This window comes from Carcharodon carcharias, chromosome X, assembly GCF_017639515.1.
Source record: "Carcharodon carcharias isolate sCarCar2 chromosome X, sCarCar2.pri, whole genome shotgun sequence".
Classification (NCBI taxonomy): Eukaryota; Metazoa; Chordata; class Chondrichthyes; order Lamniformes; family Lamnidae; genus Carcharodon; species Carcharodon carcharias.
In genome coordinates, this window is record NC_054507.1 from 12,092,842 (window position 1) to 12,116,084 (window position 23,243).

At 48.2% G+C, this 23,243-nt stretch overlaps 1 protein-coding gene across 1 annotated transcript in view; it reads left to right on the forward strand.

The window, feature by feature from the left end:
- Positions 1-23,243, forward strand: part of LOC121273319 (beta-1,4 N-acetylgalactosaminyltransferase 1-like) — a 179,780-nt gene that overhangs the window by 111,671 nt on the left and 44,866 nt on the right. Inside the window, exon 5 of the mRNA XM_041180454.1 lies at positions 12,767-12,873. Coding sequence (XP_041036388.1) covers positions 12,767-12,873 — 107 coding nt within the window. The remainder of the gene's footprint in view (positions 1-12,766; positions 12,874-23,243) is intronic.

A 23,243-nucleotide genomic window follows, 5' to 3' on the forward strand; every position in this document is an offset into this window, starting at 1 on the left:
GTATATAAAACCAGTTCAGACCAGTATTCTTATTTCCCAGTTTTACTGGTGTTCCATTTTAAGGTATACAAGACCAGTTCAGACCAGTATTCTTATTTCCCAGTTTTAACTGGTGTTCCATTTTAAGATATACAAAACCAATTCAGACCAGTATTCTTATTTCTCAGTTTTACTGGTGTTCCATTTTAAGGTTTACAAGACCATTTCAGACCAGTATTCTTATTTCTCAGTTTTACTGGTGTTCCATTTTAAGATATACAAAACCAATTCAGACCAGTATTCTTATTTCCCAGTTTTTACTGGTGTTCCATTTTAAGATATGCAAGACCAGTTCAGCCCAGTATTCTTATTTCCCAGTTTGACCGTTTTTCCCTCCGAGGTATGTTCCAATGTCTGGTTTTCTGCTAACCGTCTTCTCCACGGATATTGTGATGTGACCTATATTTGGGGAACTTCAACTGAGTCATTCCAGCACCTATTGACTCATTACCACAAGTGCACTGTGGCTGCAGTGTTTTTGATTTACATGAATGTGCCGTGAGCACTTAATGGCCCTGTCTTTAAGTGTCTGCAGCTTCTGGCCGTGCTGGGACGAGGGAGCTGTCAGCCAATCAGACTGTGAGGGGGCGGAAGTTCCGTCTCCAGCCAATTAACGCTTGTTGGAGCGTGCAATGGTGGCGGGGCAGGCTGTGTCGGCAGGGATGTGTCCTCCACCAACTCTTCGGATGGTGGGAAGGGAAACTCGCCATCCTAAAACTACTGCCCTATGAATCTAGCTGAGAAATCCCTGTAAGCTCCGCCATCTCAAGAGCCACGACGCCAAAGTTCGCCTCCAAGTCTCGCCCCATCCTGACTTGGACTAGGATCAAAACCTTGCCATGCCCTACCTACCTGAACTCTGGCAGCGCATGGGCTGCAGCACTTATATAAACAAAGGCAGTGCACACGTTCCAGATCTAATTTACCCCCACTAGTGTAACTCAGGTGATAGCTGTTGGTGTGGACTTTGGCCAGGGCTGTAAACAAACAGGTCTCAGATAGAGAGAATCTATTCCCTCGAGCAGCAGGGAACCAGGGAACGTAATCTTAAAATTAGAGTTTGCCGTTGTGTAAGAGCAAAATGCTGCGGATGCTGGAAATCTGAAATTAAAACAGAGAATGCTGGAAATTCTCAGCAGGCCAGGCAGCAGCTGTGGAGAGAGAAACACAGTGTGAAAGTTTCAGGTGAATGAACTTTCATCAGAACTGAAAAAAGACAGAAACATAAGCGTTTTTAAGCCCGCGGCAGGGTGTTGAGTCCGGAAGGCTAAAGGGTGCCAAGTCTAAAAATGAGCTGCTTATCCCTCGAATAAATCTCCCCTTCTTTATTTCCATTCCAGTCAATGGCCTCGCCAACAATGTCCAGATCCTGAGAATGCACAACGACAATCACTGTGAGTGGAATTTTCCGTGCCCGTTGGTGCCTGGTGTGTTCAGTGGCACGAGCGGACAATAAGATGAGATGGCCAGAAATTGGATTCACGACATTGTTGGCGATTGTCTGCTCAGCCTGTCGATGACAGGCAGTGTTTCCTGCCATCAGATATCAGGAACCTCAGTGCAACACATCTGCATGTCAGTATAAGTCTAGCCCGCCAGACTCATCCCCCCCACGCTGCATTGTCCACCCGCCTATCACACTGACCTGTTTCACAACTGTACATAAGCGACGTGCACCTGGCGAGCTGCACTTCACTCGGGACTTCGAGGTTTGTTTGCCTACCTTGCTTCAGGCAGCACTCACAGTCATCAGCACCAGGCTTCACAGGCAGCACCACATCACTTTTAGGGGGGCTCACGGGCAGGTCTCTACCCACCAGACCAGCTGTAAGGCGGGGGTGGCTTTTCAACAGCTGCAGGGCTGGGGCTTGCTTGGGGAAGGGGGAGAAGTGGCCCCAGGCAGGGGAAGAGGCTGCAGGGTGAGGGCTGTACTGGGGAAGGAGGGTATCCCAGGGTGTGTGTGGGGGGGACACATGTTGATCTGTACAAGTGGCCTCAGGATGGTGAGGGTTGAGGAGACAGTCTCCAGAGGAGATGAGGCCAGATGGAGATGTGAGGGTGTGTGTGAGAGACAGTGAGTGGTGATGTCCCTTGAGCTGGCAGTGAGTGAGATGCCAGTGAATGTGTGATGGGCTTGTGAGTGTGTGAGTTTACAGTGATGAGATGGTTACCTTACCCTGGCTGCATGGATGAGATCCTTCACCCTCTATCTGCACTGGATGGCCAACTTCTTCTGTGCAGTGTTGGCAATGACCACCTCTGCCATCGCCTCCCAAACCGGAGTGGTAATGTAGCTGCCCCTCCTGCAGAGGGAGTGGGGTAGAGGACATCATGGTGGGACTCCACAGCATCCAAAAGGCGCTCGAGGGGCACATCACTAAACCTGGGGGGGCTGGAGTCTTCTTGCCTTTCGGGGCCATGTCTTATTTGCAGCAGTCCAGGGCTGGCAGCGCTGAGAGGTGTGCGCCCGGCTGTACTCTAAACGTGGTGTCCGGCGTGGTGAAGCAGCGAGGTGACTGGTTTGGCAGGCAAATCGTAACCCGCCTGCCATGGAAATGGCGTGTTTCCCTGGGAACGCATGATTAAAGCAGCAGGATTGGGGCGACACGGTGTGAAAAGCCGCCATTGCGGCCGGTGAGTAAAACATTGTTTCTCCCGCCCGCTACCGCACTTAGTGCAGATGCGCGACGATTCTGCCCACCGTCTCCTGCCAATGCAAGATGGCCGCTCAAGATGGCCGCCGACACCTTGCCTGCGCATGTGCAAAATGCCAATGATGTCATTGGATGGACATGTCGGGAGCAAACACAGCCCCGTTAAAAACTTTGGAACGTAAAGCCACACATTTCCATAGGTACTGTTAACAAAACTATGCATGTTACAGATTACGTAAGACAGTGGATTCCATTCGACTTAATATGGAAAAAAAAACAGAGACAGGGCAGAGAACAGCAGAATGTTTCAGTTATTGATGAGTGAGCTGCCAGAGTTTGTATGTAATAGAATTGAAAATATGTCATTGAGAAAGATGAAGCTAAAGGAAATTACCTCGGTGAAAATGGGTATTGAATTTTGTCCTGAATAAAATAGCCCTAACCGGTTCCAAAATCCACTTTCCAAGATTGCTAATTTAATTTTGCTCTTTGGTCTCAATTCTCATTCGGATTGCTGCGACTTTGAATTCTGCTTGCAAAAAAATGCTTCAGCAGTGGGCTGGTGGTGGATCGAGGCCTTGTTTCTAGGAAGTGGGAGAGCAGCGTTGGGGGCTAAAGGCTAAAGGAACATCCGAGTACAGGTGTTTTGGTTTGGTGCTGAGGTGGAGGCTTTATTGAGGGAGTTAAATGGTTATGGGCAGGAGGGAGGGGTTGATTTAAACTGCAATAATTTCTCCTCTCACTGCCCATCTACAAACAGAAAGGTGTTTTGATTCATTTCCTTTTTAATAAGCGGTGGTGTATTTCCCGACACCTCGGTTCTTGTGTTATCGAATTTTCTATTAATAACCCCAGAGCAAATTTGGGATGGGATGAACTATAAAGGGGTTAGCTTATTGCACACATTCAAACCATGAAAGGAGGGTCACAGCGATGCCTCCACACCCTGATAATAAAGAGAGGGATAGAGAAAAAAAGGTTTGACAGTACAGAGACCACAGAAAATAAATTTTGGTTCAATCAGAACCCAGAATCAAAGTCCAATGAGCAATGCCCTTATGGGAGTCGGTTGGTTCAAAACCAATGCTGGATAATTCACTTTTCAGGTGGCATTGACTTCACACGATGAGATAGACATGCAGAGATGAATCAGTCTTGTAAGCGACAGTACAGAACTTCCAGCAGAAGCAGTGTAGATGGGGTCAGGTATTCAACCTGGTTGGAGATCCTTGTCTGTGAGGTTGCTAATCGGATGGTAAACAACAGACTGAGCTAGGCAATTCAGCAAGGCAATATGACTTGTTCCATAAGCCTAAGGTCCCACCTCTCCATCATCTTTGACAAAGGACATGTATTCATCATCTGGATTCCAAACTCGGCCATTAGGAATTGAAAGGAAGGTTGCGGGGCCTTTGTCAGATGATCCATCTCCTTCTGGCAGGCCTGGGTTATTAAATGCACAGGGCGTTTGTATAGCTCTCTTTGAGGGTGGGCTGCACAGTCACACAGGTTGTTGTTAGTGCCTCTTCAGAGATAAAGAGGTGTGAGTTTTCTAAAAACTGCCAAGTCTTTCATTCCGAGGTCACAGCCAGACATAGTTTCAGTCATTTTAATGGTCTTTGCTCAGTTTTTAAAAATTCAGAACTAGCCATTAGCATGCCTATATATATTTTAGTAAAATATACAGTGTGAGGGCTTAGTCCCTCACATTGTTGATGTGGGGGGGTTTTATTGAGGGGGTTTGATGCTGAGGTAGGGGTGTTATTGAAGGGGGTTTAGTGCTGACGTGGTGGTTTTATTGAGGGCGCTTTAATTTTGAGGTGGGGTTTTATTGAGGGATAGTGTTGGGGTGGGCGCTTTATTGAGGGATAGTGTTGGGGTGGGGGTTTTATTGAGGGATAGTGTTGGGGTGGGGGGTTTTATTGAGGGATAGTGTTGGGGTGGGGGTTTTATTGAGAGATAGTGTTGGGGTGGGGGTTTTATTGAGGGATAGTGTTGGGGTGGGGGTTTTATTGAGGGATAGTGTTGGGGTGGGGGCTTTGTTGAGGGATAGTGTTGGTGTGGGGGCTTTATTGAGGGATAGTGTTGGGGTGGGGTTTTATTGAGGGATAGTGCTGGGGTGGGGGCTTTATTGAGGGATAGTGTTGGTGTGGGGGCTTTATTGAGGGATAGTGTTGGGGTGGGGGTTTTATTGAGGGATTGCGTTGGGGTGGGGGTTTTATTGAGGGATAGTGTTGGGGTGGGGGTTTTATTGAGGGATAGTGTTGGGGTGGGTGTTTTATTGAGGGATAGTGTTGGGGTGGGGTTTTATTGAGGGATAGTGTTGGGGTGGGGCTTTTATTGAGGGATAGTGTTGGGATTGGGGTTTTATTGAGGGATAGTGTTGGGGTGGGGGCTTTATTGAGGGATAGTGTTGGGGTGGGGGTTTTATTGAGGGATAGTGTTGGGGTGGGGGGTTTTATTGAGGGATAGTGTTGGGGTGGGGGTTTTATTGAGAGATAGTGTTGGGTCGGGGCTTTGTTGAGGGATAGTGTTGGTGTGGGGGCTTTATTGAGGGATAGTGTTGGGGTGGGGGCTTTATTGAGGGATAGTGTTGGGGTGGGGGCTTTATTGAGGGATAGTGTTGGGGTGGGGGGTTTTATTGAGGGATAGTGTTGGGGTGGGGGTTTTATTGAGGGATAGTGTTGGGGTGGGGGGTTTTATTGAGGGATAGTGTTGGGGTGGGGGTTTTATTGAGAGATAGTGTTGGGGTCGGGGCTTTGTTGAGGGATAGTGTTGGTGTGGGGGCTTTATTGAGGGATAGTGTTGGGGTGGGGTTTTATTGAGGGATAGTGCTGGGGTGGGGGCTTTATTGAGGGATAGTGTTGGGGTGGGGGCTTTATTGAGGGATAGTGTTGGGGTGGGGGTTTTATTGAGGGATTGTGTTGGTGTGGGGGCTTTTATTGAGGGATAGTGTTGGGATTGGGGTTTTATTGAGGGATTGTGTTGGGGTGGTGGTTTTATTGAGGGATAGTGTTGGGGTGGGGGTTTTATTGAGGGATAGTGTTGGGGTGGGGGCTTTGTTGAGGGATAGTGTTGGGGTGGGGCTTTATTGAGGGATAGTGTTGGGGTGGGGGCTTTATTGAGGGATAGTGTTGGGGTGGGGGGTTTTATTGAGGGATAGTGTTGGGGTGGGGGCTTTATTGAGGGATAGTGTTGGGGTGGGGTTTTATTGAGGGATAGTGCTGGGGTGGGGCTTTATTGAGGGATAGTGTTGGTGTGGGGGCTTTATTGAGGGATAGTGTTGGGGTGGGGGTTTTATTGAGGGATTGCGTTGGGGTGGGGGTTTTATTGAGGGATAGTGTTGGGGTGGGGGTTTTATTGAGGGATAGTGTTGGGGTGGGGGTTTTATTGAGGGATAGTGTTGGGGTGGGGTTTTATTGAGGGATAGTGTTGGGGTGGGGCTTTTATTGAGGGATAGTGTTGGGATTGGGGTTTTATTGAGGGATAGTGTTGGGGTGGGGGCTTTATTGAGGGATAGTGTTGGGGTGGGGGTTTTATTGAGGGATAGTGTTGGGGTGGGGGGTTTTATTGAGGGATAGTGTTGGGGTGGGGGTTTTATTGAGAGATAGTGTTGGGGTTGGGGCTTTGTTGAGGGATAGTGTTGGTGTGGGGGCTTTATTGAGGGATAGTGTTGGGGTGGGGGCTTTATTGAGGGATAGTGTTGGGGTGGGGGCTTTATTGAGGGATAGTGTTGGGGTGGGGGGTTTTATTGAGGGATAGTGTTGGGGTGGGGGTTTTATTGAGGGATAGTGTTGGGGTGGGGGGTTTTATTGAGGGATAGTGTTGGGGTGGGGGTTTTATTGAGAGATATTGTTGGGGTCGGGGCTTTGTTGAGGGATAGTGTTGGTGTGGGGGCTTTATTGAGGGATAGTGTTGGGGTGGGGTTTTATTGAGGGATAGTGCTGGGGTGGGGGCTTTATTGAGGGATAGTGTTGGGGTGGGGGCTTTATTGAGGGATAGTGTTGGGGTGGGGGTTTTATTGAGGGATTGTGTTGGTGTGGGGGCTTTTATTGAGGGATAGTGTTGGGATTGGGGTTTTATTGAGGGATTGTGTTGGGGTGGGGGTTTTATTGAGGGATAGTGTTGGGGTGGGGGTTTTATTGAGGGATAGTGTTGGGGTGGGGGCTTTGTTGAGGGATAGTGTTGGGGTGGGGGCTTTATTGAGGGATAGTGTTGGGTTGGGGGCTTTATTGAGGGATAGTGTTGGGGTGGGGGGTTTTATTGAGGGATAGTGTTGGGGTGGGGGCTTTATTGAGGGATAGTGTTGGGGTGGGGGCTTTATTGAGGGATAGTGTTGGGGTGGGGGTTTTATTGAGGGATAGTGTTGGGGTGGGGGTTTTATTGAGGGATAGTGTTGTGGTGGGGGTTTTATTGAGGGATAGTGTTGGGGTGGAGCTTTTATTGAGGGATAGTGTTGGGGTGGGGGTTTTATTGAGGGATAGTGTTGGGGGGGTGGTTTTATTGAGGGATAGTGTTGGGGTCGGGGCTTTGTTGAGGGATAGTGTTGGGGTCGGGGCTTTGTTGAGGGATAGTGTTGGTGTGGGGGCTTTATTGAGGGATAGTGTTGGGGTGGGGTTTTATTGAGGGATAGTGCTGGGGTGGGGGCTTTATTGAGGGATAGTGTTGGGGTGGGGGTTTTATTGAGGGATTGTGTTGGGGTGGGGGTTTTATTGAGGGATAGTGTTGGGGTGGAGCTTTTATTGAGGGATAGTGTTGGGGTGGGTGCTTTATTGAGGACGGTTTGGTGCTGAGTTTGGTGGTTTATTGGGAGATTTAGCCCTGTGGTGGGGACCTATTGTGGGTTTAAAATTGTTGAGGTGAGTGATTTATTGAGAGGTTTAGTTGTTGAAGTGTGGTCCTACCATCTGCACAGTTTTGGTAGCACCACTTCCGACAGTTTCTGGGTGAAGAATAGAGTGAAACAGGGCTGTGTCCCAGCCTCCGCTTGTTTGCTATTTTCTTCTTCATGTCCCTGACCTTTGCCTTCCCTGCAGATATGGAAGGAGTTTACCTGCATGCTCGGTCAGACAGCAAGCTCTACAATCTGTCCAGACTGAAAGCAAAGACAAAAATGCAGCACATCTTGATCAGAGAGCTCCTCCACACTGATGATGCTGCGTCCGTCGCTCACACAGAAACTCAGATATAAAGACTCATGAATTGTCTCTCCCACGCCTGTAACTTGTTCTACTCTACTATAAGCATCAAGAAAACCATTGTTATGGGACAGGGTGTCACATCTTCACCCTTGGTCACGCTAAATAACGCACACTAGAAGTGGTTAGTAAATTCAATACCTTGGGTCCAGGATGACAGATAATCTGTCTCTTGATACAGATCTCAATGCACCCATAGGGAAAGCAGGTACCATCTTTGGCAGACTGACAAAATGTGCATGGGGTAACATCAAGCTGACTCTCAGCACTAAGAGGCCTATGTTCTCAACATTTTGTTATATGGCCATGAAACATAGACAGCCTACAGCGATCAAGAAAGAAAGCTCAAAAGCCTTTCTCTTCGTTGTTTGCGGTGCATTATGGGCATCTCGTGGGAGGACAAAATTGCGAATACAGAAGTCCCATCAAAGACAAATCTCCCAAGCGTGCTGGCTCTCGTCAAACACAGGCAATTTTCTTTGCTCGGGCATGTTCGCTGGATGGAAGACGACTGCAAACCCAAGGACTTTCTGTATGGGAAGGGAGTTGGAGCCAGATGATCAGTAGGACGCCTAAAGCTCCGCTTCAGGGATGTTTGCAAGTGCGGCGTGAAGGCCATAAACATCGATTCTCGCACTTGGGAGACACTAACCGTAATGGAGGAAAATGGTGACATCACCTGTGGGCCGGCATGCACCACCATGACGGTCAGTGGCTACAGAGGCTTGGCAACGGACACCGACACCAAAGCCTGTCATATTGTTATAGTGATATAAAGGCACCAATCACTAATAAGGGTAAACACGTTGCGGGTTTATTTATTAAGACCAGGCACATTTGTATAAATGTTCTTAAGGTAGAAAGCTTGAAGACAGCAGTAGAGCTGTGTGTGCTGTACTCTGCTCAAAGGCAAAACTGAAACTAAAACTGGATCGCATGACACACTTCCCTTCTAGTGATGTCACGCTTCTATTCCTTAAAGACATATTACAACAGAAACAACAGTGTGTAATGACACCTGATCACCACTTTATCTGCAGCACTTGTGGCAGGACCTGCCTTTTCATGGATTGTTCTTTTCTGCCATCAGCAACAATGCATCATATGAAGCCTCCCCATCCCAAAGAATTTGATTTGGTGCATGCCCATCATCTTACAGACGAAGGGATGCTGCTAAGAGAGATTATCCTAGATAATCTAGTTTACAAGGATTCACTGGCTGCAAAATTTGTCTCCTTAGCACTCGTCTTTTAAACATCATGGGTGGGTACTACTTTGGGTGCAAAATGGTACCTGCGTTGCACATGCACACTTATGGTGTGGGCAATGCCGGGCACCATCTTGGTGAAAGTGTTAGCCCAGGCATTAGGCACATATGCCAGAAGTGTTCAGAATAGGCAGATTGTAATGTCAGTCAGCGTGTAATGCTGATTTGACTTTAGTGGTGCCATTCTTTCCCTCTACACAGAAACATAGAAACTAGGAGCAGGAGTAGGCCATTCAGCCCTTCGAGCCTGCTCCGCCATTCATTATGATCATGGCTGATCATCCAACTCAATATCCTGCTCCCGCTTTCTCCCCATACCCTTTGATCTCTTTCACCCCAAGAGCTATATCTAACTCCTTCTTGAAAACATACAATGTTTTGGTCTCAACTACTTTCTGTGGTAACGAATTCCACAGGCTCACTGCTCTCTGGGTGAAGACATTTCTCCTCATCTCAACACTCCAGCTAATGTCGTCTTAACCTCACACAGCTGAACATGTGTTCAGCAGCATGAAGCACCCGTACCAGTGCTATCGAAAGGGATGTCAGCCACCGTCGGATTAATTGCTGGTTGATTTGTACCGGCTGTTGCTCATTTAGTGAATGTAGTTTGTACGCTTGTTGAAGTTGCAGAAGTCGACAGGAAGTGGTGGTGCATATGGTGAAGACCTTGACTCTTACTTCAAGGGTTCTGCTCAGGTCACGTGTTCCCAGTCACGGGTGCTGTAGCTTCCATCCTCTTGGCCTGCAGCATGTCAAGGAGAATGAGTGGAGGTGACCCAGGAAAGGACAAGCTGCTTGAAGAGGGCAGAGAAGGGAAAGTGCTCTCAGCAGGAGGACACGTCCATACAAGGTCCTCATTTGCTTACTTCAGCCTAAGCCAGGAGCAGTGTGTGCGATATCTCTCTTTTATAAAGGGTGTGCACAATGAAATCTGCAGAGCTGCAGCCTCAAAGCAGGGCCGGGACAGCACTACCTATAGGCGTAAGTGTGTCCGTGGCAATGAACTCCTTCACATTGGGATCCTTCTGGGCTGGGATAGGTGACATCTCCAGCGTCTTTCAGTTCATCACGCACTGCTGTATAAAGGAAGTCACTGACCCTCTGTATGCCAGGAGAGGGGAATACATTGCATTGTCTCTTTCCAGAGCGAAACAGGCAGAAGAAGCCCATGGGTAGTAGGCTTTCCCATGGCAGGGTTCCATCCGTCATGTGCACATGGATTTGCAGGCGTCGCATCTAAATGCAGAGATGTACCACAACTCTAAGGGGCTCCACTCCCTGAATGTGCAGTTTGTGTGTGACCTTGTAAGCTCAGCACATCGTGCTGGTGAATGCTCTGCTATCTTGGCAGCAGTCTTGATGCTTTTGTTCCGTGCCAGTGTGCTGTGCCATGAGCCGCCACATAAATGGGTGCGACAAGGGTTTCGCACTAAACCACCTCGCCCATGACCCTGCTTCACCACCCAACTGCACGTGGGCAGCATGAGAGACAGCGGGTGAATGTGGCAGTGGTGGGAGCACGAGTGCTGCCATCTTGAGAGAGGGCAGCAGGCTCATGCACCATGAAGCCCCTGCCACTCCCACGAGGCCGATACCCCAGCAATGCTAATGATCTGCTGGGGGACAGATTGTTGACCTGCTGTAAGAGCCTGAAAACCCCCTCTGGGCGCTGGTATCTCCAGCCACGAAGGCAGCAGTCTAAGCTTGCACGGCAGCACTCAGGTGGTGTTTGGCTCCTGCTTGTGCTACAGTGGAAGTTGAGACACTGACTATCGGGCACTGCGCCCTGGTTGGTCCTGCAAGTGCCCTCACGGAGTTGGCCAATGCTGCCATACCAAAACGGATGGGCTCCAAGCTTTGTACAAGGCCCTGTGCCTGGTTGGAGCTGGATCCCTTCGCAAGGTGACCACAGGCTTTCTGACAGGCCTGCCAATGCACTGGGCATCTCTGGGTACATGCCCGTCAGCCTTTTTCCTGTACGCTGCTCCATCACAGTCCCCGCCTGAATCCTCTGAAGCAAGAGCCCATGTGTGACCTCACCCTCCAGGGAACTGGTATCCATGGCAATCGTTGCGACCTTCCCCTGGTATCTCACCACACGCAGATCCCCTCTATGCCAGCCTCTAAATTACACACAGTGTCAAGTCTCTGAGCTGGCCCCTGTGAGTGCGAGAGAGTGACGGCATTTCTTCATCATCAGCCTCTTCTTCCTCTCGTCCTCCAACTTCTCACACCACAAACTGTCCGGGAGGCAGTTCTTGGGTACCCAAAAATGTAAAGACAGAGGGCAGGGTTATGGGGAGGGGAAGGGGTGGGGAAACAAGGGATGCACACTAACTCCATCCCTCGCCTGTAAATCAGAAAGACATTGTGAGATGAGGGGGGGTGGAAAACCCACCTGGTCTTCTGCTTCTATTGCCTTCTCCGAGTTGATCTGGGAGGCCTCTCAGTCCACCTTCTGCACCAATTCCTCTTGTGCAATGTTGAAGAACCTCAGGACCCACTCTCCACCATGTGGTTTTATTCCTGCCTTTCCCAGGTCAAGATCACTCACACAATGAATTCCAACCAAAATGCACCTGCACCACCATCCCAGCGTACAGGATAAAGGCTGACGGGCATGTACCCAGAGATGCCCAGTGCATTGGCAGGCCTGTCAGAAAGCCTGTGGTCACCATGCGAAGGGATCCAGCTCCAACTAGGCACAGGGCCTTGTACAAAGCTTGGAGCCCATCCGTTTTGGTATGGCAGCGTTGGCCAACTCCGTGAGGGCACTTGCAGGACCAACCAGGGCGCAGTGCCCGATAGTCAATGTCTCAACTTCCACTGTAGCACAAGAAGGAGCCAAACACCACCTGAGTGCTGCCGTGCAAGATCAGACTGTTGCCTTCGTGGCTGGAGATACCAGCGCCCAGAGGGGTTTTCAGGCTCTTACAGCAGGTCAACAATCTGTCCCCCAGCAGATCATTAGCATTGCTGGGGTATCGGCCTCGTGGGAGTGGCAGGGGCTTCATGGTGCACATGCCTCTCTCAAGATGGCAGCACTCATGCTCCCACCACTGCCACCGTGGGTTAAACACGCATTGCCATCCCCTGCCAGTTTCCGGTTATCAAACTGATGCCAGCTCATGCTAAAGACTGCAGAACTAACACACGCTTTGCTATTTGGTAAGAAAGACATGCTTGCATGTATTTCCAATCACGATGTCCCTTCTGGTCATTTCAGCGCTGAGATATCAGGTTAATCACGAATTCATGTACGTTACAAAAAGAGATGGAGCTATCTTTTTTATCAGTGATGGTTTTCTTAGTACAGACTAATGGTGGGAAATATGCATATCAGGCATGTCTAGGACCATCTGTCAAGCACCTGCGGTTTATAGATTAGTCCCTGACATTGAAGCCCTCCAGCCACAGTTGCATGTTCAGCAAATCAGACCTAGTATGTCTTCTCCTCCTGCAGTTCAACAGCTCGATGCTTCACCTGAAGCGTTAACTCTGCTTCTCTCTCCACAGCTTCTGCAAAACCTATTGAGCAATTGCAGCATTTAACTTTTATTTTCTTCTTTCATTCATGGCCTCTCTGTTTTTTGATGTTCCTCTAGGACAAGGTCGTCTGCCGACAAGTTGCTTTTTGCCAAAGCGAACTCTCCCTTGGAGTACCCAATTCAAGGTGTTGAAGTGCGGCCCATGAAGACCATCTTAATACCAGGTCAGAAAAAAGGAATGCGTGTGCATTTATGTTGTGCCTTTCACGGCCTCAGAATGTCGCAAAGCGCTGAAGTACGTTTTCTATGGAGTGTAGTCACTATTGTAATGACGCAATAAAAGCCCTTGTGACAAGGCCATTGTCCTATCATTGGTTCAGGTGGTACATAAGCTCACTGCAAAGTTGGCAACATCAATGATATATCAGAGTTTACCGATGGGTAGAGCTCTGAAAATGAATGGAACCAAACCATGGCCAACCCCACATATAACCAACACCAGGGCTAGGAGGTCCCACACGACATTTAGCTCAGATATCAGCGGGATCGCGGCAAAATCGAATAAAGATTAAAGATTGCAGAGTTTCACACATAAGCGCGCCCGTGACTCCTGGTACTTTGTGTCAGGATCTCCACAATGTTTTGCGTTCGGGCTTATGTTAATGCATTTGCATGGAGATCTGAACATAACTTCACTTCGGCCAAACCGATGCCATGCACTGTGTGGTCCAGGCCGATTGTGCCCAGAGCCTAGAATTGTTACTGTCAACCCTTTTCCCATATCATTGGTTGTATAAGTATAAATGGGGCTAATTCTCCAAATATATACTGGCAGGAGGAAGGCATACACGCACAAGAGGCCATTTGGCCCTTCAAATCCATGCTGGCTCTCTGTAGAGCAATCCAGTCAGTTCCACTCCCCCACTCTATCCCCATAACCCTGCAGCTTTATTTCCCTCAAGTGCCCATCCAATTGCCTTCTGAAATCATTCATCATCTCCGCTTCCACCCCCCTCGTAGGCAGTGAGTTCCAGGTCACTGCCACTCGCTGTGTAAAAAAAAATTCTTCCTCACATTCCCCCCTGTATCTCTTGCTCAAAATCTTAAATCTGTGTCCCTGCTCATTTACCTAATGGAAACCGCTTTTCTTTATCTACCCTATCTATATCTAAACCTGTCATAATCTTGTACACCTCTATCAAATCTCCCCTCAGTTTCCTTCGCTCCAAGGAGAACAATCCCAGCTTCTCCAGCCTAACCTTGTAGCTAAAATCCCCCCATCCCTGGAACCATTCTGGTAAATCTCCTCTGCACCCTCTCAAGGACCCTCACATCCTTCCTAAAGTGTGGTGACCAGAACTGGACACAGAGGGGCCTAACCAGAGCTTTAGAAAAGTTCAGCATAACTTCTCTGATTTTGTACTATGTAGGGAACCCAAGATCCCACATGCTTTGCTAACTGTTCTCTCATATGTCCTGCCACCTTCAAAGAATTATACACATTAACTCCCAGGACCCTCTGGCCCTGCACACCCTTTCGAATATTAAGTCTCTATTGCCTTTCCCTGTCCCTTCTGCTGAAATGCATCACTTCGCTCTCCGGTATTAAATTCCACCTGCCGCTTGTCTACCCATTCTGCTAGCCTATCGATATACTGCTGCAGGCGATTCATGTCATCCTCACTGCCTCACTGTTTGCCACTTCTCCAAGATTGGTATCATTGGCAAACTTTGAAATTTTACTTCATATTCCAATTATTTATAACTATCCAAGGGAATTAGCAGAAATCGTAGGCAATATGCCAATGGGCTTGCCTGCTCCCGGTGTGATTAAACAGATTTGTCTCCCCTGTCTGCTGGGGCCCTATTTTTCATTCTGTCTAATGTTTTAATAAATCTAGTTGTGGGCAAAGAGGGAAGCAAAAGCAGTAAAGAAAGGTGACAGACTTGTCTTCTCTTGCACAGCATTTAGACAGCACATTATCCTTGCCTCTGGATGTATTAAATTGCTGCACTGTTATGATATGGCAGCTGATGTGTGCCTGGTGGACAAAATCCACAAGGGAATCTTGGCAATGCTTTCACAATGGTTTCGCAATCTGTATTTATTGTGAGAAGATATGTGCACTGAATTCAGAAGTAATGAGTCCACCAAGATCTTGATAGATTAAAAAATGTAATTAGAATTTTTATTACCAAAATAAAAGATTTCAAGCACATACAAAGGACTACAATTACTCACTACTATAACAAATCCTAAAATTCCGAATTAACTTGACTCCCAGTTGTGCAGCCCCTTTAAGGCAACAGTCCATAATAGATTTTAGATTTAAAAAAACAGAAAATTAACACAATACCCACTTGACAGTGGAGTTCCAAATGGCTTTTCCCCTAACTTCAGTTACTTTACATAACAGACTTATGCTTATGGCTGGAGGCTTCTTCAAGGCTGTTCCACACATTCCTGTTAGATCTTATGTGGCTCTTTCCTCACATAGCCTTTCATTCTACTTTATATATGGTTCTCTCTCTATTTAATATGTAAATTCTATAGTTCCACATATCTTTGAAACTGTATTTTCCTTATAATATAAAAACTTTCATGTTGCTAATATTGTCAGTAACCTTTGGGAAAAATAGACCCACTCCTTAGCCTTACTTATCTGGTTAGTTGTAAACAGACTAACATCCCTTTGAAATCCAACATCCCTTAATTTATCTAAAAATGCAAATTCCATTCACACCTTACATGCTAAGCCAGCGTCCATGTTTACTCATTAACATGTCAAGCACATTTCTACACCTAGCTTCTTTTGATGATTTCAAGTCTACCTGACTCCAAATGTAATTAAATTACACAGACAGAACCATCTACACTCACATCCATAATCATGCTTCACAATAAACCTGAAAAATATTCTGAAAATTATTGTACTTCTGTCACATTCACAACTAATGAGGTATTTTCTGAATTGCGGTCACTGTTGTCATGTAAGCAAATGCAGCAGGCAATTTGTGCACAGTAAGATTCCACAGTTAATGTTTTTAATAATCAGATAATCTGTTTTTAGCGATGTTGTTTGATGGATTAAATATTGTCGAGGAGACCAGAGAGAACTCCCCTGCTCTTGTTACAGTTGTGCTGTAGCTCTTTTACATCCACTTGAGAGAGAAGGTCCTGCGTTTAAACACATAGGGAAGAATTTTGCCCTTGGCGGGGGTGCTCAGGAGGCCAACTGCCTCCGGCGATCGGCATAGCACCGCAGTTTCACACTGGTGGGCCAATTACAGCTGCCTGTGTGGGAAGCGGGCGAGCAGGCTGTGCGTGAACTTCGCACATGCGCACGAGTGAGTGCTTCATGGAGGTGCCTCAGGGAGGAGAAGAGATATAAAAAAGTAATAAAAATAAAAATGTTATGAAACATGTTCCCTCATAAGCAGGGGCATGTAAATAATGAAAAATTAAAGTTTTTATTTTAGTTTCATTTGCTGTTGGAAACCTCATCCCACCCGTGGATGAGGTTTCCCAAAAAATGCAAAGGCCGCTTGGCCTTTTCACCCGCTCCCCAACCGTAAGGTTGGACGGACAGGTGAAAAATTTGATTTAATTGGTTACTTAATGGCCCTTACAGGCCTTTTAATTGTCGGCGGGCGCACTGCCGGCTTTGGCATGCGCCCGCTGACCGAAATATCACACGACTGCAAGTCGACGTTGGCACGCTCGGCCGATATTAACGCGCGTCATTTCATGCTCGAGCGGGTCAGGCGCGTGCCCACCGAGTGAAAATTTATGCCCATAGACTCTGAATTTAATGTGTAGGCTCTGAACTCCCTCAATGTTCTCTGTGCATTGTTATGCTGGAAAGTTATCCATTCATCATGTCGTGAAGATGTGCTTTATGCCAAATGCTGATTTTGTTTTGGCTGGAAACCTGAATTGAACTTAAAAAAAACTTTTTAAAATCCAGAGACTAAAAGTGACTTGATCTCACAGCCCAGGATGGCTAACCCCAATTTGCATTCCTATACATTATACATTCCAATTAATTGGAGTAGAGTCAGTCTGTCCAAACAAGCCATTAAAAACAATGACTTCAGGGGAATGTGAAGGACCCATATCTCCTGCCTCATATTCAAGGCATCTACGGCAATCACCTGAGGTATTCAACTGTTGGAGACGGGTCATTAAGATTAATCGCTTGGACAATGGTTAGATTCCAGCTATGAGCTAATCAAGTCACCTTTGAAATACACGTTGGGGAATATCTTTTTTTAAGAAGGAAGATCACATGACAAGCCAACCCTTTGTATGTTTTTAGCACATGTTTTCTCAGCAGAACTAAGAGCAAGTAGCTTAGGGAGAAGACCTGAGTGAGGTCCTTCCTGCCTTTTATTTTCCCAACCCACCTGTAAGCTTTGAGCCCTGTTTTCTGACTGTGATCGTCCAGGGATGTCCTGCTGCAGACAGAGATTTCTGAACAGGATTCAACCCAGCACTACTGTCTCCCAAAGAACAACCAGCTCAGTCGTCTACATCTATAAATTGGAAGCATCGAGACCATTGAATTCAGCCTGAAGTCAACCAAGTCACCAAACTACACACTGTATGCTCTTTTTATAGACTCTATATGGCCAGCCTATCCTTCTCCACTCTGCAATCTGTGTGAACTTTCGAGTGTATGTATGTAAAAGGCGGTGCATATCTTATTATTTTACTTAGATCGGTTTACGTATACTTAAGCTAACCCCTTCCTTTGTTAAACTCAAGAAAACCTGTCCTATTGGTTCTTTTATGATCACAGCATGTAAACAGTTAAGTATTGCTGAGAAAAGGGACATGCTATTAAAGCTTTGCCTCTTGCACTCATAAGGATATTTCACAAGAAATTACCAACTGTAATGGGGGAAACAATAGTTTATACTGCATGAGAAGAGAGTGCTGATTGGTTAAGCTTTGATACCATGTCTCTTTCTTCACTAATACCCAATTTCTGTACTACCAAATGACTATTTATAAACATTTAAGTACTCACTGAATCAGCAAGTATATTTTTCAAGTGAATAAGCTGTTGCAGTCAAAACAGGAGAGGGAAAAGAGGGGAGCCATTCTCCTTGCCTGGTCATAACAAACAGCAGAAGGAGTCGCACGCAAGATTCCTGGGTAAACTCCTTTACATAGGAAGTTGTGAACGTTCCAGTGTAATTGCGTTCTCAAAGCACAGTGAGCAACTTCGGCCAAGAAACTTCAGTGTGGAAGGTGCTGCAGCCTCAGTAAAGACTTTAGCCTTCATTCAAGCAGCTGGGCACAGCGTTTTTTATGCAAGGAGGCAACTCTCACCCTTACCTGAAATGCCTTTCAAAATGTGTACAAGAAGGGTCAGACGGCGCAGACTTGATGGGCCGAAGGGCCTCTTATGCACTATGTGATTCTGTGATTCTGTGATGTAGGGCTAACGTGGGACTGAGTACAGTACCACCCACACAGTGATGTAAGAGAGCACATGACCCACACCAAGGGGTCAGTCTAGTGTTGGACAGAGCCATGTGTACAAGTAAGCACAGAGATAGCTCCTAACTTGAACCCTTTACTGTTTATATGTACATAGCTCTTGTAGTTAATAAATACATGCAGTTAACTTGCTTAAAACTAGAAAGACTTCATCCAGACCTACTGATTGGTATCCAACAAAAAGATAGTAGAAGGGGTAAAAGGTGGGGAAATAAGAGGATTAAAAAGTGGATAAAATAATGAATAAATAAGAATAAAATAAATAAAAATAATTGGATAGAAAATAAAACTGAATATTGACAAAAGGGATTTATAAAGGGGTGTAGAAAGAGGACAGAGCTCATGATCTAAAATTGTTGAATTCAATATTCAGTCTGGAAGGCTGTAAAGTGCCTAGTTGGAAGATGAGGTGCTGTTCCTCCAGTTTGCGTTGAGCTTCACTGGAACAATGCAGCAAGCCAAGGACGGACATGTGGGCATGAGAGCAGGGTGGAGTGTTGAAATGGCAAGCGACAGGGAGGTCTGGGTCATGCTTGCGGACAGACCGAAGGTGTTCTGCAAAGTGGTCACCCAATCTGCGTTTGGTCTCTCCAATGTAGAGGAAACCGCATTGGGAGCAATGAATGCAGTAGACTAAATTGAGGGAAGTGCAAGTGAAATGCTTCACTTGAAAGGAGTGTTTGGGTCCTTGGACGGTGAGGAGGGAGGAGGTAAAGGGGCAGGTGTTGCACCTTCTGCGATTGCATGACAAGGTGCTGTGGGAAGGGGATGAGGTGTTGAGGGTGATGGAGGAGTGGACCAGGGTGTCACAGAAGGTATGGTCCCTATGGAATGCTGACAGGGGGTGAGGGGAAGATGTGTTTGGTGGTGGGGTTCTTTCACAGCGTGCTTACCCTTGTTCTGCTGTTATCACATTCTGCTTCCTTACCTTTACCACTATCAGCACCTCCTTTAGCACTAACCACTACCATTAACACTCCCTTTGTCCTTTAGTTCATGACAACTTTTTCAATCTCTCCTTTGGCCCCACCTATCGCTGGCCTTCTATCCAACTTCACCCCCCTTAAATGGTATAAATTTCACCACATTTCCACTTCTCTTCAGCTCTGAAGAAGAGTCACACGGACTCGAAACGTTAACTCTGTTTCTCTCTCCACAGATGCTGCCAGACCTGCTGAGTTTTTCCAGCATTTTCTGTTTTTGTTTCATAAATTATACAGCACTGCAAGTTCCCGAGAGCTCAAACAAGAAAGAGTACCCTAACTGGGACTTCAGCTCTGAACTGTCTCTCTTTGCAGAGCAGGTTTGTCCATTTTGGTTGCAGGTGCTGGAAAGGCCTCATTAGCCAGCCACACCGATGGCTGCCATGATGCTTCCGGTGGAGAGTGGACCAGGAGCGGCCAACAACCAGAAGAGCCTCAACCTAAAGCTCTGATGACTGTTGATGAGGTCAATGCTGTGACCAGAGAGCAAACACCGCAACTCCCGGCCAGCATGACAGTACCACAGACAATGCTGGAACCAAGCAGCAGCCATCCATTACTGACAGGGCAACACACAGCCAAATGCAAAGGTGAGCTTATTAAAAAAAACTACATCCTCATAACAGGATAGGCCATCTTCCATCACAAGAGGACATCATGATGAAGGAAGAAGAGGAAAAGTGACATGGAGATGAAGACTGGGTTCACCTGCCCACAAGAAATGGGATGGAGCAACAACCACTATCACCACAGCAACCAAATTGACAGAGAGCGGTTTAATACCTAGGAATGGAAAAAGAGGGTGAAAAGATACCCAGATGCCGGAGCAATCTCCAAATCAACAGAGTTTACCTGCAACGAGACAGCCTACATTCCTCCGACAGTAATGTGAATGAGGTATGAAGGGTTATAAAGCTTCCAGATCACCTGAACCTATGAATCCACGATTTGAAAGGGGGTGGGGGGCAGGGGGGAGATGGGGCAGTAATAAAGATGTAAATACAAGGGGTAAACTAGAATAACGTGAAATGCATTGGATAAAGAGTTGGGGGAGGTGTGATATAAGGGTCTGGCATATATAGGGTTAATGTGGGACTGAACACAGTACCGCCCACATGGTGATGTAAGAGAGCAAATGACTCACCTAGTGAGTCAGTCTAGCGTTGGACAGAGCCGTGTGCAAAAGCAAGCACGGAGACAGCTCCTAACTTGAACTCTTTACAGGGTAACTCTTATTGAGTTAAAACAATTAAACCAAATTAACAAAATTGGGATAAATCAGGCACAGCTCCTAATTCAGGTCAGCTGTAAAACCAAGAACAAAGTTTAAAGGAACCTTACAAACTTTAAACCAAAATGTGATTAAGGGGGTCAATAAAACACCCCAGTCCCCGCGGTGCCCACCGAGCACGGAAGGCCTCGAGCGTGCTGGCAGACACTGCGTGCTCCCTCTCCAGGGACACCCGGCTGTGAACGTAGCCGCGGAAGAGGGATAAACAATCGGGCGGGACTCCCCCGTCGATCGCCCGCTGCCTGGACCTGTTAATGGCCAACTTGGCCAGGCCCAGGAGCAGGTTCACGAGGAGGTCCTCCTCCTTCCCGACCCCCTTCCGCACCGGGTGTCCATAGATCAGGAGCGTGGGGCTGAAGTGCAAACAAAACATCAATAAAAGGTTTTTCAGATAACTAAAAAGGGAGTGCAGCCTACCACACCCTATATATGCATGGTCCACGGACTCCACAAGACCGCAAAAAGGGCACGTGTCCTGAGAGTCCGTGAACCTATGCATCCTACGATTATAGGGGACTGCTGCATGCAACACCCTCCAACCCAGGTCCCCGATAGAAAGGGGGAGGATACCTCCGTAGAGGGCCTCCCATCGGGGGCCTCCGCCGCCGGACGGCAACAAGGCACGCCAGGGCGTGTCCGGTCGACGGACAAGGGCGAGAAAATGGAAGGTGTGCAGCAGCAGTCCGTACAAAAAGCCCCTCTTTGCCGTGCCAAAAGGCATGGAGGGCATGTCCCCGAGGCGGCTCATATTGCGGGGCACCAGCACCCGAGGGAGGGTTCGGGGCTTGGGGCCAATGTGGAATTCCGTCCGAACAGGGGAACGCTCAGACGGAAGACCACCGCGCACCTGGGCCACCTCAAGACCCAAAATAACGTCGGGTCCGAGCACGACCGTTCTCAGGTCTTGGATGGCATCGGCTGCGACCTGGACACTCACAGATGCGCGTCGCGCCAACTCCTGCGGGAGCATCCAGCCCAGTCCTCCGCCACCCAGCACGTCCCCGATCCTGGTCACCCCTGCGGCCACAGCCCTCCTCTCCGCCAACCACTGAAAAGGACGGAGGGGCGGATTCCTGAGCAGCGGCTCTCTGATGATAGCCGCTACTCCTGACGGGGGAGAGCTGCGTCGCGAGGCGACCACGTTCCAGACTTTGATCAGGTCCTGGTAAAAGACGGGCAACGCCTGCAAGGAGCCACCGAGGCCCCTCTGTTCTATAAACAGGAGCTGCACGTCATAATTCAGGCCGTGCACCTGACGGAAGAAATACGTCATCAGGGCACACCATCTAGGAGGAGGCTCGACGTAGAGGTATCGCTGCAGGGTCTGAAGGTGGAAAGTCGCCACCTGTGTGCGTAGGCACACTAGCGCCTGACCACCCTCCCTAAGCGGGAGACTCAGAACCTCGGCAGCGACCCAGTGCAATCTTTTGTCCCAGAAGAAGTCGACTAACAATCTCTGGATTCTTGTGACAAAGTCCGGGGGAGGGGTCAAAGTGACCAGCCGATACCACAACATGGCGGCGATCAGCTGGTTTATGACCAGAACTCGACCTCGGTAAGATAGCACTCGGAGCAGTCCTGTCCAGCGCCGCAGGCGAGCGGTGACTTTTGTCTCCAGTTCCTGCCAGTTTGCCGGCCAGGATTCCTCAGCGGGGCAGAGATGGACCCCCAGGTAGAGGAGGCTGGTCCTGCTCCAGGTGAAAGGCCTGAGCTCCTCGGGTAGGGGATCCATCTGCCACTGACCGACCAGGAGTCCAGAACATTTACCCCAGTTGATCCTGGCAGAAGAAGCGGCAGAGTAGACCTCCTGGCACTCGCGCATCCTCCGCAGGTCAGCCGGGTCACTAAACATAAGGAGCACGTCATCGGCGTAAGCCGAAAGGACCACCCCGATGCCCGGCCCCCGCAGAACCAATCCCGACAACCTCCTCCGCAAGAGGCGCAGGAAAGGCTCCACGCAAATAGAATACAACTGGCCAGATAGGGGGCGGCCCTGACGTACCCCTCTCCCAGAGCGAAGGGGCGCCGTCAGGGACCCGTTAACCTTCACTAGACACTCCGCGGCGGTGTACAGAAGTTGGATCCGGGCGACAAAATGCGTCCCGAACCCGAATGCTCGCAGAGTTCAGAGTAAGTATCCATGATCCACCCTGTCGAACGCCTTCTCCTGATCAAGAGACAGGAAGGCGCTCGACAGACCAGCCCTCTGGGAATGGTGGATAATGTCCCGGACCAGATGGATGTTATCATAAATGGTTCGGTCCGGGACGGTGTAGGACTGGTCAGGGTGGATCATGTGGTCCAGCACGGTGCCGAGCCGAGAAGACGTGGCTCGGGTGAAGATTTTGTAGTCTGTGCTGAGGAGGGAGACCGGGCGCCAGTTTTTAAGGAGGTGGAGATCCCCCTTCTTCGGCAGCAGGGCACTCTTTACAGGGTATATGTACATAGTTCTTATAGTTAATAAATACATACAGTTAACCTACTTAAGACTACAAAGATTTCATTAAAACCTACCGAACGGTATCCAACACCCTACAACACCGTGAGCAGTCAATTGCCAACTGTGCCCACAGCGCACCATGACAGAGAAGCGTTTCTCCAGAGGGCTGGGGATTTTTCACAGGAAGACCCAGTGGCTTTCCTGGATAATTTGGAAAACAGGAGGGGTAGATGCCTGCCTGTGGCAGGCAGCAAGCCATCCAGATGTGCCAGTCTTACTGCCTAGAGGGAGGTTTCCCAGACATTTAACGTGATGGAAAAATGAGTAGGAGAGTGGGGCTGAAGAGATTGCTCTTTTAGCAAGTTGTACTC